At 39.4% G+C, this 15,720-nt stretch overlaps 1 protein-coding gene across 2 annotated transcripts in view; it reads left to right on the top strand.

Annotated features, from left to right (window-relative positions):
• The window catches only part of MPHOSPH8 (M-phase phosphoprotein 8), a 53,063-nt gene extending 37,874 nt beyond the window's left edge, over positions 1 to 15,189 (top strand). Inside the window, exons 8-14 of one of the 2 annotated variants that reach the window (XM_054506270.2) lie at positions 2,326 to 2,412; positions 3,204 to 3,290; positions 6,724 to 6,878; positions 9,625 to 9,779; positions 12,513 to 12,640; positions 13,508 to 13,591; positions 14,139 to 15,189. In XM_054506270.2, the coding sequence (XP_054362245.1) occupies positions 2,326 to 2,412; positions 3,204 to 3,290; positions 6,724 to 6,878; positions 9,625 to 9,779; positions 12,513 to 12,640; positions 13,508 to 13,591; positions 14,139 to 14,180 (738 nt within the window). In that variant the 3' untranslated portion in view covers positions 14,181 to 15,189. Of the gene's footprint in view, positions 1 to 2,325; positions 2,467 to 3,203; positions 3,291 to 6,723; positions 6,879 to 9,624; positions 9,780 to 12,512; positions 12,641 to 13,507; positions 13,592 to 14,138 lie in introns of both variants that reach the window. The other variant, XM_045869123.3, reaches the window with a different exon arrangement.
• The last annotated feature ends 531 nt before the right edge of the window (positions 15,190 to 15,720 follow it).

The following is a 15,720-nucleotide window of genomic DNA, read 5'->3' as shown; positions in this document are numbered from 1 at the left end:
TATAGACCTTGTGATTCCAGCCCCAAGAGTGACCATTTGGTTTAGCTGTGGCCTGTCTGGTTTTGTCTGTGGTTGAACCTCTGCTGCTCTGAGGGGCATAAAATGACTCCTTGTGTCCTTGTCACTGTTGATGTTCCATTTGTAGTCACCTGTTCACAGCAACTGCCCATGGTTCTGTTGCTGCAGGTTTTTCATTCTGATTTATAGGGGGGTTTTTGTTTTTTGTTTGTTGTTTTAATGAAAGCGTATTCACCCTTTCTTCCTAGTTTTTAGTTTTTGTTTTTTGAGTCTTTTATTGCTTAGAGGATTTTTATTTTTAGATAGTCACATCTGTCGATCCTTTCCTTTATGGCTTTTGGGTGTCTTGCTTACAAAAGATTTTTATATTTTCTTCTTCAGTATTTTTGCTTTAGTGGTGGATTTTTTTTTTTTTTTAAGATTTTATTTATTTGACAGAGATACAGCAAGAGAGGGAACACAAGCAGGGGGAGTGGGAGAGGGAGAAGCAGGCTTCCTGCTGAGCAGGGAGCCCAATGCGGGGCTCGATCCCAGGACCCCGGGATCATGACCCGAGCCAAAGGCAGACGCTTAACAATTGAGCCACCCAGGCAGCGCTAGTGGTGGATTTTTTTTAGGCTTAATCCTTAGGGGTTACAGTTCAAAAAAATTATTGGGATTTTGGGTAAAATTGCATGAACTCTATAGATTAATTTGGCTGAGAATTGACATTTTTACATTTTGAGCCCTCCAAATAAGAACATGATAACTCTACATTCATTCAGCTCTTCACTTACTCCTAAAGCAGTTTTATAAGTTTTTTTCCTTTGTATGGTTCTTACACATTTATTTTAGATGTGTTCCTACATACTTGATAATTTTTAAATTATCTTAGTATGATCATTAGGATCTTTTTCCTCCCACATTTTGTCTTCTAACTGGTTATTATATATGTTTGGTGAAGCTATTGATTAGTGTGTGTGCGTGCGTGCATGTGATCTCAAGTCACTTTGTGAAATTCTCTTACCGTAATAATTTTTAAGTCACTTGCCTGGGATTCTCTGGGCAGAGAATATGATCATCTGCTAAAAAGTAACTATTCTGTTCCCTTTTTCTCCAGTAAAATTTCTTTTTCTGGTCTTTTGAACTTGGTGACATTTTGAAGAATAGTGATGATGGAAATGATCCTGTCCTGTGTCTGATCTGAGTGGGGATTTCCCCTTAGGCTGTGTGTGAAGATTCTCTTTCCGATGTACTGTTGTTGGTTTCTCGTGGACAGTAGCCTTTCTCTTTTTAGACTTCCTTTCTTTATTTACCTGCTTAAGTTTTTATCAAGGATGGATGTTGGGTTTTATCAGATGGGTTTTTTTTTTTCCTACTTTAATACTAATGTAGCTTGGTCTTTATTAATAAATTAGGAAAAGATTTTTTCCTTTTAACATGTTTTGTAGTAATAAGATACTTTATAAATGAGAGGAAGTGCACTATCTTACTTCAGTTGATTTTTCTTTTGTGTTCCTTCAGATTGCTCATACAGGTGAATTCTGCTAAGCTTTCAGATTACAGCCAAATTAACTACAGTATTAGAACTTGGTTTTAGCAGATGGTATTTAATGGTTTGGTATTCCCATGTGTTTGTTTCAGTTAATGATTGGAAATATTTTAGCTATTAATTACCTTTTTATTTTTTGTGAACTTTATATAATTTTATCTTTTTAATTTCTCTATTTTGTCATAGCCTCTTAGAAACCAATCATATCAGTGTCCTGTTTCCTGCTTCTGAATTTTCTTCTTTATCCTTTGAGTAGCCAAACTATCACTTCCCAACAGTTATATTCATATAGGCCACCATTTGTAGTGACAGCATTCACTTAGCCTGTCATCAATAGAGTGGACTTAGGTCACGTCTAGTGGTCATTTCTAGCCTTAGGTCTTTCGGGCCAACTAAATGAGTATCACGAATGTGTGAGTTTCACCTGTTTTACCTAGAACACAAGGAGACTTCTGCGCCTGAAGTGTGCGATAAAGAAATACCTTTGCCATTTTATAGCGTCAAGATATGAATGTGATTCATCGTATGTCAGGCAAAGTGTTGATATGATAGGCCTTACAACATGGAAGTTGTAAAATTTTATGAATATATATGAAAGAAATTGTAATATTTCTGATTATTTATTATAAGGATATTTTCGTGAAAACCTAAAGTACCTGCTTAAATCAGTGCATTTAAATGATTTCACATTGAAATACCATAGATGAAAAGACTTAGTTCTAAAATTTTTCTGATAGACATTGACATGTTTTTTTTCCTCAACAAAACCAATGAAGGATTCAAGCGGCATGACTCTGGTGATGCTCGCCGCAGCAGGAGGACAAGATGACCTGCTGAGGCTCCTCATCAGGAAGGGGGCTAAGGTGAATGGCAGACAGAAGAATGGGACCACCGCCCTCATTCATGCAGCTGAGAAGGTTGGGAACTCAAAAGGCATCAGTTTCTTAGTCTGTGGGAATTCCTGCCTGTGGACCAGAACAGAGTCTGTTTCTGTAGTGAAATATAAATCTCAAATAGTTACATAACTTTAGAATCTCATATTTCAGCTCATCTAGGACTTGTCATGAATAGATTTTTTTTTTTTAATCAACAGTAGTACTTTATAATTGAATTTTCAAAGTGTGATTTATCTAGTGGGAAGTGAATCATATTGAAAAAGGACCCCGGGGGTGCCTGGTTGGCTTAGTCTATAAAGCGTGCGACTCTTGATCTCAGGGTTGTGAATTCAAGCTCCATGCTGGGCATAGAGATTACTTAAAAAAAGAAAAAAAGAAAAAGGGCCTCTGATTAATGTACTAATAATGCTGGTTTCAATCTTAAATCTTTTAAAAATCTTTTCTAATTGAAATTAAGTGTTCCTTTTGATTAAGAACTTAATTAAAATGTTCCCACATATTATCTTTTTAAAGGATTGATATACGGAGTTTCTTATGTTAAAACCAGTATTTAAACTTCCGGTTGAAGTTGCTGTCAAATTGTGTGTGGCTGTGCATGGGGCCTAAACAGTGGGGCACAGTGAAGAGCCATGTTCACTCACCTGCTTTGGATAGAGTCTGAGTATTTTTCCTGATAGCTAAAAATTTCAAGTCATCAAAAACTATCTTACTTTTAAAGAATTTTGAGAATTAAAAATGCCTTTTTTTTTTTTTAATAGAACTTTTTAACTACAGTGGCTATTCTTTTGGAAGCAGGAGCTTTTGTTAATGTCCAGCAGAGCAATGGTGAGACTGCTCTAATGAAGGTAAATACTTCACTTCGGTTCTGACAGATGTTCCTGTTGGTACCTCTGATTGCCAGGCACTCTGCCAGGGGCTGGGAATATGATGGGGAACAGGACACAAGATGTGTAGGAGAAACAGGTCAGCAAAATTAAAAGCTAGTGTGAGCCATGGGATTACATAAAAGTTGATACCAGGCTCAGCAGTGCGGATTCAAGGTGGGACAAGGTAGGGCACCTGGCTGGCTCAGTTGGTAGAGCATATGACTCTTGATCTTGGGGTCATAAGTTCGAGCCCCGTGTTGGGTGTAGAGATTACTTAAAAAAAAAAAAAGGTGAGACGGGCTGGATGTGATAGGTGGCTGAGCTGCATCCTACAAATGATTATGAGCTGGCAGGGATAAACTGTGTAAGCGGGAACTGGAATAGGATATGCACAGAGAACTGGGAGTGGAAAAGAACATGATGTACTTTCATTATTATTTTACATTGGTGGATTCATCTCCTTAGCTTCCGATTTCTTCATGGGTGTTTGGAATTGTGGTTTGCTGACCATTTTGAGTGGAAGGTTGTTAAAGCCTCCCCCATGCCTCACCCTTTAATTACCTCTCCCTGTTTAGCAGTTTTGTATTTGCCTCTGCTGGGGCCCAGCCTGGTCTAGCATGTTCCTGTGGCAGTTTTAGGTTCCTGGCCTAAGATGCCATTAGGACATAGCGGGTCCTGACATCGAGCCATGCGTTAGTTCCCTGCGTGGAGGCTCTGTCTTATTGCCCCCTTCCTAGATACAATTTTGTGCAAGGAAATTGACCCAAGTAGGTGTTTGTCTGCAGTACCTATTTTCAGCAGTCTTTCCTGAGTCAGTAAGAGAGCACAGGTATAGGCCCTAGTTAGCATCGGGCTTGGTTCTGAGGGTGGTCTTGAATTTCTGTTATTCTCAAGGCTGGGATCACCTTGCCCCTCAACCTTCTTCCACACTCAGGATGTGGACCTTCCTCACTGCTTGTGTTGCCATTTCATTTTTGGTTTATGGAAATGCTTGCTTTGTTCAGGAGCCCTACTTTTGAATTTTAATTTTCCTTGTGTGCTTCTATTGCCATATGCTTAGAGTAGAGGTGGCACCTCAAATATGAATTAAAACTTTGTCCTATTGAGAAATCACCAGGTACATTCTAAATAGCAAATAAGTAGTCTGGCGCATAAAGGTGTGCACATAGGGCAGTGAGCACGGACACCATCTACATCTGGGACGAGGAATTAGGGCAACTTGATCCTGAGAGCAATTGGGAGCCACTAAAAGGTTTAAGCTGGAGAGAGACATAATCAGAATAAAAGTGGTTGTTTTTAATGTTCCTTAGTTCAGTACGGGGAACAGATTGGTTAAAAAGACAAGCAGTTTGCAGACTTATAGGGACATTTTTAAAATTAAGTGAAATAATAGTGTGTACCTAGGTAGTGACAGTGGAGATAAAAGTGGGTAGACTGACCAGCGGTTTAAGAAGATAGAATTCACAGGACTTGGTAACTGAAGGTGATGCTTGGTAATCCTATTTCCTAATTTAGGGAACTCAGGCAGTATACAATGGGAGTACGGTTGCATTTGAACTGGAAATGCTCAGATGATGTTTCACATGTGCATCTTTAGCTCAGGAGAGAGGGTTCAGCTATAGATTCAGATTTGGGCTCATTGGTATAGACCGCACAATTGCAGCCCTAGGCTGAGAGTGGGGTCACCGCTGAGAGTTGGAAGGGAAAGAAAAGCAGCGATGGAAGGCAGCCACATAGGAAAGACCAGAGAAGGGGGAGGAAGATCAGGAGAAAGAAGTATCCTGAGCGATTCAAGGAGGAGCTGGCCTGCGGTGTCTGCTGAGGCAGAGATGCCAAAGGAGGAGGCTGAGAAATGCCACTGGGAAGGAGCACTGGAGAGGGTGTTGGTGCCCTCGTTTCTCAGGTTTGAGGGGTGTGGGACTGCAGGGGCTGAGGAGGTGGATGCTGGATGTAGCAGGCACTTAGGAGTTAATCTGCAAAGGAAGAATGCAGTGTCCAGAGGGGAAGGGGCCAAGGGACTGTTGCTTCTTCGTAGAGAAGAGCTTAAAGCATGTTTAACTACTGTCTAAATAAGACTGCCTATAACTGTATTTAAATTTCGTTTTTGGTTTTTTTGTTTTGGTTTGGTTTTTGTTTGTGTTGGGGTTTTTTTGGTACTGGTTCCTTAAGCTTTAAGGATTTAGTATATTAAATTGGTTTTTAGAATTAGAAGAAAGAAACATGGGGAGAGATGTTCAGAAATTTAAGAAATTTTTGAATTTAAATTTAAATTTCAGAAATTTTTGAAACAAAATTGAAAAAAGCCTTTCATCTCAGAAATAATATTTCTCGGTTGTTACCAGAGTGTGAGGGTGTGGAGAAACCATTCCCACCCACTGATGTGGGGCATATAATTGGTTCCAGCAGGGCTTCTCAACCTTCCCGCTCCTGACATTGTGGGCCAGATCATTTGTGGGATGTGTAACAGCATCCCTAACCTTTGCACCAGATGCCATTAATACCCACCCTGTAACAACCAGAAATGTCTCCATACATTGCCTGAATTCCCTTGGTGGGGCAAAATCACCCCAGTGAGAACCACGGGGTTATATCATTTTGAAGAGCATTTGTCAGATCTACCATGAGATGCATGCCCTTTGACCTAGCACTTGCACAGCTTAGAAACCTACTCTGTAGTATCTAAGCTGTGCTACTAAGTGGTAGCACACCAGATGGCCTTGTTCTTGTAGGAAAGCTTACTGGCTTGCCCTGGTCCTTTACAATATATCTTTTAATTGCGGCCTCAATGTTGTGAGGCAGAAGTACTGTGATCCCCTTTTGACAAATGGAAACAGTGAGACTCAGAATTAGGGACTTAACTTCAAGTCCCATAGCCGGTAAGTAACAGAGACAGGAGAGAACATGGATGTAGGTCTTTTTACTCTAGAATTGGTCTTTGAACTGTGTCCAGGTCCATCTTAAATTTGCCGAATTCAAATTTGTATCTATGCTTAATTAGTCTCCTTTAAAGCGGCTTTTAGGGAAATTTTGGAATTATTTTGTGATGCTAAGAGACTTGGTCTGAAAAATGGAGCGCACTAGAGCTTAGAAACGCCTGGTGTTTATTCTGCCTTGGGACAGAAGTATCTTTTTCAGAGTTGCCCATTTCCCCAGAAGTCAGGGATGAAATTGAACGTAGCACAGATTTCAGTACTGTTCACTGAGTAAAAGGAGCATACCACTGTTTGTTTACATAACAGTTTGTAACCCTTGGTGAAACCTGATGCCAGGTTTTCTTCCCCCTCTCCAACATTCTTGTCTTTCTCTTCACAAAGAACTCCTGGGCTCACGTGTGGAGAAGGGGGCAAACACAAATTGGTAGTTAACTTATTTTACAGCTGAGTAATTACTGCTCCTTTTTTCTCCATCATAGGCCTGTAAAAGAGGAAATTCTGATATTGTACGACTTGTAATTGAATGTGGAGCTGACTGCAATATTTTGTCAAAGCACCAAAATAGCGCACTGCATTTTGCAAAGCAGTGTAACAACGTGTTGGTGTACGACTTGCTGAAGAATCATTTAGAGACGTAAGTGTGAGCAAATATGCCATGGTTAAGTCACAGAGTCTGTTTGGACACATCATAATTAGAATGGCCTGTGTATAATTGCTCAGACGAAGATTGTTAAGTGGAAGTCCTGATGGGTTTCTGTTCTCAAAAGATCATAAATTTAGTAAGTGGCATATGAATTATTTTTCTGACAGTTACTGAGGTCTCAAACTTTGAAATTTAATACTGTCCTATCTAGGACTATCTACTTGAAATCTTAGTTATGCTCGTAATTTGGCTCATGCTTTCTTAAAACTGTTTAATCTGTAGTTCCTTTTTTTTAATAGACAATTTTTCAAGCAGTTTTAGGTTCACAGTGAAGTTGAGCCAAAAGTACAGAGAGTTCCTACTTATCCTCTGCTTCCATATATGCACAACCTCCCCTCCTAACATCTGTCACCAGAGTGGTGCATTTGCTAAAACCAGTGAACCTACAATGACAGTTACCATTCAAAGTCCATAGTTTACCTTAGGGTTCACCTTGGTGTTGTGCATTTTGGGGTTTTGACAAACATGTAATGATATGTACCCACCATTAGTGTCATACAGAATAGCACTGCCCTAAAAATTCTCTGTGCTCTGCCTGTTCATCCCTTCCTGCCCCTGCCCCTTGACCCATGGCAACCACTGATCTTTCTGCTGTCTCTATTGTTTTGCTTTTTCCAGACTGTCATGCAGTTGGAATTGCAGTATTGCCCTTTTCAGATTGGCTTTTTTCACTTAGTAATATGCATTGAAGATTCATCCATGTCTTTTTTTTTTTTTTAATTTTTGTTTGCTTTAATTCCAGTTAGTTAACAGTATTATATTTCAGCTGTGCAATATAGGATTCAACAACTCTACATTACTCAGTGCTCATCACTCTTAATCCCCTTCACTGATTTCCCCCATCCCTCCACCCACCTCCCCTGTGGGAACCATCAGTTTGTTCTCCATAGTTGTCTGTTTTTTGGTTTGTCTCTTTATTTTTCCTTTGTTCATTTGTTTTGTTTCTTAGATTCCACATACAAGTGAAATCATATGGTATTTGTCTTTCTCTGTCTTATTTCACTTAGCATTATACTCTCTTGATCCATCCACATTGTTGCAAATGACAAGATTTCATTTTTTATGGCTGAATAATATATATACCACCTCTTCTTTATCCATTCATCATCTATCGATGGACACTGGGCTGCTTCCATAATTTGGCTATTGTAAATAATGCTGTATAAACATAGCGGTCCTCCATGTCTTCATGGCTTGATAGCTTATTTCTTTTTAATGTTGAACAGTATTCCATTGTCTGGATGTACCACAGTGTATCCGTTCAAGTTCATTATTTTTCAAACGAATTCTAAATCATTTTATTTCAATTGAAAGTTCATACAAGTAATATAGTAGCTTTTTCCTTAAGAATGATTTTGGCTTAGCCATAGGGGAAGGGAAGGAAAAATAAAATAAGATGAAAATTAAGAAGGAGGCAAGCCATAAGAGATGCTGAACTCTAAGAAACAAACTTGAGGGTTGCTGGAGGGAAGGTGGGGGGGGAGGGATAATCGGTGATGGTCATTAAGGAGGGCACTTGATGTAATGAGCACTGGGTGTTAGATGCAACTGATGAATCACTAAATTCTGCCTCTGAAACTAATTTAAAAAAAGTATTTTGGCAACACATAATAGAAACTTCACAAAGTCTAGTTAATACAAGTAAGGTGTTTATTGTTCAAAATAATACAGAGTCCAGGGGTAGACAGCCGTGGGCAAGAAAAGCCTCTCTTCCCCTTTTCCTCCTCCACCACACTTAGGGTGTGACTTGGATCTTCATGCCTGCGTGATGGTTACTCCAATTCCAGGATCTATATTCTAAGCAGAAAGTAAGGTAAATTTCAGACGAGAGACAAAAAACAAACCAAAAGGGCATGTATGTGTGGTGAGTCTGCCCACGTTGGCAGCCTTTGCTGGGAGCCTTACCCAACTGGTAATTTCTCTGTGTGTCCATGACCCAACACAGTGGATTTCCACTCCTAAAACCGGAATATCCTGGGCAAACCAAATGAGTTGGTTACCTTCCCAACAAGATCTTTTAAAAATATTTTCTGAATTAGCACTGATCATTTTTTAACTGCCTTCTGAACTAAGTACTATAAAGACGTGTATGTGTGTGTGGCAATTCTCAAATTTATTGTTTAATAGAATTTTCATTTTCCTTTTTTTTTTTTTTAAAGATTTTATTTATTTATTTGACAGAGAGAGACACAACGAGAGAGGGAACACAAGCAGGGGGAATGGAAGAGGGAGAAGCAGGCTTCCCACTGAGCAGGGAGCCCGATGTGGGGCTCGATCCCAGGACCCTGGGATCATGACCTGAGCCGAAGGCAGATGCTTAGACTGAGCCACCCAGGCGCTCCTAGAATTTTCATTTTCATTAGACAAATAAGTATTGAGTGTTGTCCGTATGCCAGGAACTATTCAGAAGGCCGGGAAGATGGAGACAGCAGTGGGGGAGGGGGAGGAGACTTGCCCTCTTAGAGCCTAAATTCCCTGTGACAACATAGACAGTAAGACACATAGTGTGTCAGATGCTAAGTGCTAAAGAAAAATAGAACGGGGAAGCAGGATGAGTAGGAAGTTATATTTAAAGGTTGATTTGGGAAGACCTCACTGGTATTCAGCAGTTTGATAATATGACTCATGGTTATTTTCTACATTGATATTAACAACTGTTACTATCCTTTTTGACTAGACTTTCAAGAGTAGCAGAAGAAACAATAAGGGATTACTTTGAAGCACGTCTTGCTCTGTTAGAACCGGTTTTCCCAATAGCATGTCATCGTCTCTGTGAGGGGCCAGATTTTTCAACGGATTTCAATTACAAACCGCCACAGAACATCCCAGAAGGTAAGTCTTTGTTTTTCTGTTTGAAAAGTGACACTGTAAATATCAGCTGATTTTTAATCAGATGAGATTGGGCGTGTTCAGGGTGGTATGGCCATGGGCTATCAGTTGATTTTTAAACAGAACTCTGTGAACATAACCTTAACAGAATCCCATTATGTATAATAATTATGTAAAATAGTTAACAGCAGAGCTACTCTGGCAGAAAAAAAAGAGACCCAGCTGAGACCTACCATCCCAGGTGACTTTGAGGGATCCACAGAGCACTGTGTTAGCACTTGTTTAAAAAGCAAGGGGGTGCCTGGGTGGCATCTGACTACTGATTTTGGGTCATGATATCAGAGTTATGAGATCGAGCCCTGAGTTAGGCTCTGTGCACAGCAGGGAGTCTGCTTGAGATTCTCTCTTTCTCTCTGTCCCTCCACCCCCCTCAAATAAAGAAATAAATCTTAAAAATTTTTTAAAAATGAAAAGCATGGAAGTTGGGCCTGTTCTTTCTGCCCATGGGTCCTGTCCCCTGTGCTTTAATGAAACCACCTTTTTTGCACGAGAAGGGAAAAAAATAAAGTATGGAAGTTGGATCTTAATAATTGTACTACCTTTTGTTAAAATTGAGTTTTATTAAAATTTAAATTCAAATTCAAATTGTGAGCCCAGAATCAGTGTTTTTCCTGAATTTTATTAAAAGAAAAAGTCAGTGACTTGGCCCATAGGAAAGTTGAGTAGCAGGAGATGGGAACTTCAGTTTTCCATCTGAAAACTAGCCTCTGCTTAACAGCTGCTCTGCAGGCAAGACCATGACATGGCGTGGTCCTTCTCTAGAACACAGACGCAGCATGTTTAAGTGGAAAGAACACTGCCTTCATGAAAGTAGGAAGCTGGGTTCTGGCTTTTTTGTTAAACAAAAACATCCATTTAAAAAAATATGTATTGGGCGCCTGGGTGGCTCAGTCGTTAAGGGTCTGCCTTCGGCTCAGGTCATGATCCCAGGGTCCTGGGATCGAGCCCCGTGTCGGGCTCCCTGCCAAGCGGGGAGTCTGCTTCTCCCTCTCCCTCTGGGCCCCCACCCTTGCTCATGCATGCTCGCTCGCTCTCTCAGATAAATAAATAAATCTTTAAAAAATGTATGTATTCACTGATGAAAATTTAAAATATAGCCATAGCATGAAAATTTAATTAAAGACAACTATTCATAACACCTGTGTTTAGTGAACTTGACGTTGAAGAATCATTTGTGGTTTCAGCTGTCCAAGTGGATCGTTTACATTGCTGGGTAGTGAGCACGAGGTTGGGGAACAGGGTGTAGGGGTGGCTGAGCTGATCTGGGCCAGTCTCCCCGCATCCACAACTTACGGGCTTCAGTGCATCTGGACTGCCTTACGGTTACCAAAATTTTTTTCTGCACATGCACAATGTCTATGGCCAGCAGAGAGCTTGTTAGAGATGCAGATTCTCAAGCCTCACCCAGGCCTGACTCTCAGTTGACACCTTGGTGAGATCTCAGGTGATTTACGAACACACTCAAGTTTGAGAAACACTGACCTTGGTTCCTTGATTGTGATTTTAACACCTAGTTTGGCTGGAGAAAGCATTTATACTGATACCGTGAAACAACAGCTAGCAAACTGATTAGGGTTCCTCGTGTCATTTTTTATCTATGAAATTCAAGTATTTGTTGGAGTAGAGCTAATGAACACCTTCCTTAGATCTAACTCATTTTGGTTAGAATAAACAGCACCTGAATGAAGGATTTTCACTGTAGACCACTAGTCCCCATTCAGGCCATTTTGAAGCGTTACCACCACTCTCTTTCTCTATATAGGCAGTAACAAACAGTCCCAGATCAGATGCTCATTCATAGTGGAGCTGAAGGGAAAAAGACAAGGAACGGTCCCTATATTGTCTGTAGGCCTTTTCTTCTTTTGAACCTTAGCACTTTGGGGGCGGTGGTGGGGGTGGGTATTGCATTTTAAAGCTGGAGAGCAAAATCAGTATGACAAACCTTAAATAGCTTGAAAGGCAAAGAAAGAGAGCCAGGGGCTCAGCGTGTCCTCCTTTCCCTGGGACCAGAACAAATAAAGCCAATGGTCCCTTGGGGTCTCTTTTATGAAGTCTCCTCTCGTTTATAATTGGGCTGGATCAGTGTTTTTTCATCTTAAAAATGGCTTACCAGAAAGGTCATAGAGTTCCTATATCGTTTTGTTATAATAAAAGTATGGCTTTGTTTAGAAAAGTGAGTCATGCACAGCATTTTGGATATTCAGTGGAAGCTTCAAATCTCATGGTTTTTTCCCCCCCAAAATAAAATAGGTTTTGGTATTAATCAGAAAATTTGGAAAAGGCAAAATACTATGTGGAAGAAAATGGACAGTCATTCAAACCCACACCCAGAGAGAACCGTCATAGAAGTTTGCTTCTATGGACATTTACACATTTAGCAGCAACTTTTAAATACTCATTTTTTTAGACCAAAATTAATGTCGAAAAGCGTATTTTAAAATATTTGTGCCATGGACAAAAAATAAAACGGGTCTGTGGTTTGAAAAATGCTAGGTAACACCAAGTTTTGAAATTGGACTCAAGATTGTCTGGCGTGAGTGGGCAGCAGGTGAGGTCGTAGACCACCAGGCTTACTGAGGGGACTGCTCAACTTGTACAGCTGCACCTTCCTCAGAGTTGAAAGGTGGCCGTGGTAGGATTGGTATTAAAATCTATGTTTACACCTCCCTTATTCAGGCTCTGGCATCCTGCTGTTTATTTTCCATGCCAACTTTTTGGGTAAAGAAGTTATTGCTCGGCTCTGTGGACCATGTAGTGTACAAGCTGTAGTTTTAAATGATAAATTTCAACTTCCAGTTTTTCTGGTAAGATTTTCTGTAGTTCATTACTAAAAAGTATATTCTTCTAATCCAGAAGCACAGATGACTTTTAATTGTGTGTTTTAATAAAATGTTAATTGTAACTAAGCCAGATGGAAATGAGGCAGTAACCCCTAATTATAAAGTAAAATTATCCTAAATTTTATCAGTAAGAGTCTGGATTTCTCATGTTTGATATATATGCCTTAAGTTAACGTTTACCATACTGTCTTAGAACATCCTGAATATAAATTCTTAAGGTATAATAAACATACTGTCTGATTTTTATTAAATCTTCTGCCTTTTCCCACCATCATAATTACAGTCACCTAAAGGAAATTTAGGAAGTTTTAAAAATACACCCATCCTGTGCTTCAAGCACCTAGAACATGGGTGTATTTATGCTCAGTGTTAATGTGTGTAGCTTTAGGTAACCATTATACCGTAAATTTGGTTTATAATAAAATAAATATTAGTGGCTGTATGAACTTTAACAAAAAATGGTCTTGAAGAATCTTTGTGTATGTTTCCTTTTCTGTACTTAGAGTTCTTTCCTTAGGCTGAATTAAGCAAAATCAACTGTTCATGAGGATTTTTAACACTCATGCTGTATATGGCTGGATACATGCTAATCCTAAAGATTTATCTGGATGCTGTTTTTGCAGATAAATCTTAACAAGCTTTTTTGTCAGTTGTGTCTTTTTAATAAATCGAGAAAAGTAATCACAGCAAATTGACCTATATAAAGTATAAAGTTTGTGTTCTTTTATGTCTTTGTAATCTGAAGTGTTTTTGCTAAGATACAGTGATGCTCTCAGATGTAGAAGTTTGTCTGAGGAAACTCTGACTGGTTGGTGTCTCTCCTCTCCCTAGGATAGTCATTTTGTTTACTCGTTCAGCCCTGCGGCAGGCCTCAATAAACTCTTCATAAGGTTGACGGAAGCGCCTTCTGCCAAGGTGAAAATCCTTTCCTCACATTTAGTGCAGCTACTTCTGTTGCTACGCCAGATTACTTTATCATCAGCAGAAAAACATTCCAAGAATGCTGTGTTCCTGGCGTGCCTGTCCTGGAGACAAGTGCTCTCCGGGATAGCAGTGCACCAGAATCTACAGATGTGTTAGACATAAATTGTGTGTCAAGAAAGGGACTGATGGTAAGGATGCATCTCTCCGGTATTGAGCAGTCGGAGCTGTATTCTGGCCTTTGTTATTTAATGTAGGACATTTTATGTATGTCTCCAGGATGTTCACTAAACATTGAAGGTGGACCGAAAGCTTATGTAACAAAGAGTACAGTTATTTACTATAATAATCTAAAAGTCAAATCATAAGCACTTGGATTTTTTTATTAGAAGTGATAACCTAACACCCTGAATTGATAACCAATTTGAGAACATTGCCAAATAAGACAGACAAATCTTGGTTGAGTGTTTTCCCTCTTCTAAGAAGAGAGAACTCGATGGAGGTATCTGTACTGATACTTATGCCTATTTTCTTTCAATAGGTTAAGCTGCTAATAGGTGCATACAGAGTACAGCTGCAGTGACGGAATGGAGAGTTGGGATGGAGATCTTTCCAGATCTGTTTTGGGACTCTGGCACAGCTAACACCTCCAGATTTGAAGTTTCATCTGTAAACCTCTTGCAGTTTCAGGCCTGTTATCTGTTACAGGCTCTAAGACAGGACATGGTGGTTCTAATATATTATAAAATATAGATGTAAGTATTTGTGCCAGTGTTCTGAAATCTCGATGTTGTCTCCAGACTGCATAATTCAGTTTTTCCACAATGTGGAATGGTACATAGGAGAATTATTTAAGAAAATTAAAAGAAGTCTTTTTTCTAACTTGAAATTTTCTACTAGCCCTGGTGAATTTCTGCGTTAAAAACAATTAAGTGTATATGTGATATTCAGGTTACCGAAGCACTAAGAGGTGTGAATTTGCTGCCCTTGAAGGATGACTTTCTAACTTGGTAGGCAGATTCGAGGGAGGAGGTTGAGCTGTTTGTAATATGCAGTTGCCACAGATCCTGAACTGGAGGTGACAACTGTGTGTATTTGCAATCATCCTTTATTATTCGAAAAGGTAATAAATCAGAATCTAAGATACAGCAAAAAAAAATGTAAGCCGGGACACTATAGGGCCTAGAAGAAGATATTACTTGTGGACTTTTGTCCTTGTTCTTGGACTCCATCAAGTAATTTTCAAAAGCCAGATCCTGTGCCCTTACTAAATGAACACTGGGAAGGCCAGCCGAGGTTTATTTGCCACACTGTGCTTCGTGTGAAGAGTTACTGCTTCTAGAGATTCCCCACAGGTCTTTTATAGTCTCTTACGAACTATGTGGCCAAATAAGAAGTCAGACTCAGTCTGGACTATGGAGATGTATAAAATTATTTAGTTCCTGATTGGTTTTATAATTTACAATTTTAATGAAAAATTTTCAGACTGTCCTATAGTAGACCACATACATTGTATAGACATTTCAGAGAGCCATTTTTACTTTACATACTGCCTTTTCCTACATTGTTCTCAATAAAACAAACACCAAATATTGGTCTGTTTTCTTTGTATCTCAAGTCTCAGGACTTCAAAACAAGGGGGATACTGATGTGTAATTTTTTAGCTAAACGATGGCTGGGATTGGAATTTTTTCATCCGTACTGAGTCATGCATGACTAGCACTGTATCTGACTTCATAGTTTCTAGGAAAAAAGAAGGATTTGAGTTAGCAGCAGTGGTAGGTCAGGGAGAGTGAGGGAGATGGTACCTTCAAATAATACATATAAGAGAAATGGGTTTTTAAAGAATGAAAATTTCTGTTCTGAAAATCATGCCTATTAACCGCACACATTAGAAGGCGATGTGCTGTTTATCCAAGAGGTGAGGCAAGGCTAGGCTAGAAATCCAGTAGAAAATCTGATGAATAATTTCTTTAGAAGTTTAGGTTCAGAAATATGAAAGCTGTTTATAAGAGATGAAGAAACTGTTAATTATGGAGAAATTGAGCAAGTTATTTTGACAGAAGCAGAGTTAGGGAAGGAAGACAAAAGTGTTGAGATTGATTATTTGGGGTAACACAACC

The sequence above is a fragment of the Mirounga angustirostris genome, unplaced genomic scaffold (genome assembly GCF_029215605.1).
Source record: "Mirounga angustirostris isolate CCGP_5_RB_7025 unplaced genomic scaffold, mMirAng1.0.hap1 SCAF_3, whole genome shotgun sequence".
In the NCBI taxonomy this organism is placed as follows: Eukaryota; Metazoa; Chordata; class Mammalia; order Carnivora; family Phocidae; genus Mirounga; species Mirounga angustirostris.
This window is presented reverse-complemented; position numbering and strand designations above follow the sequence as displayed.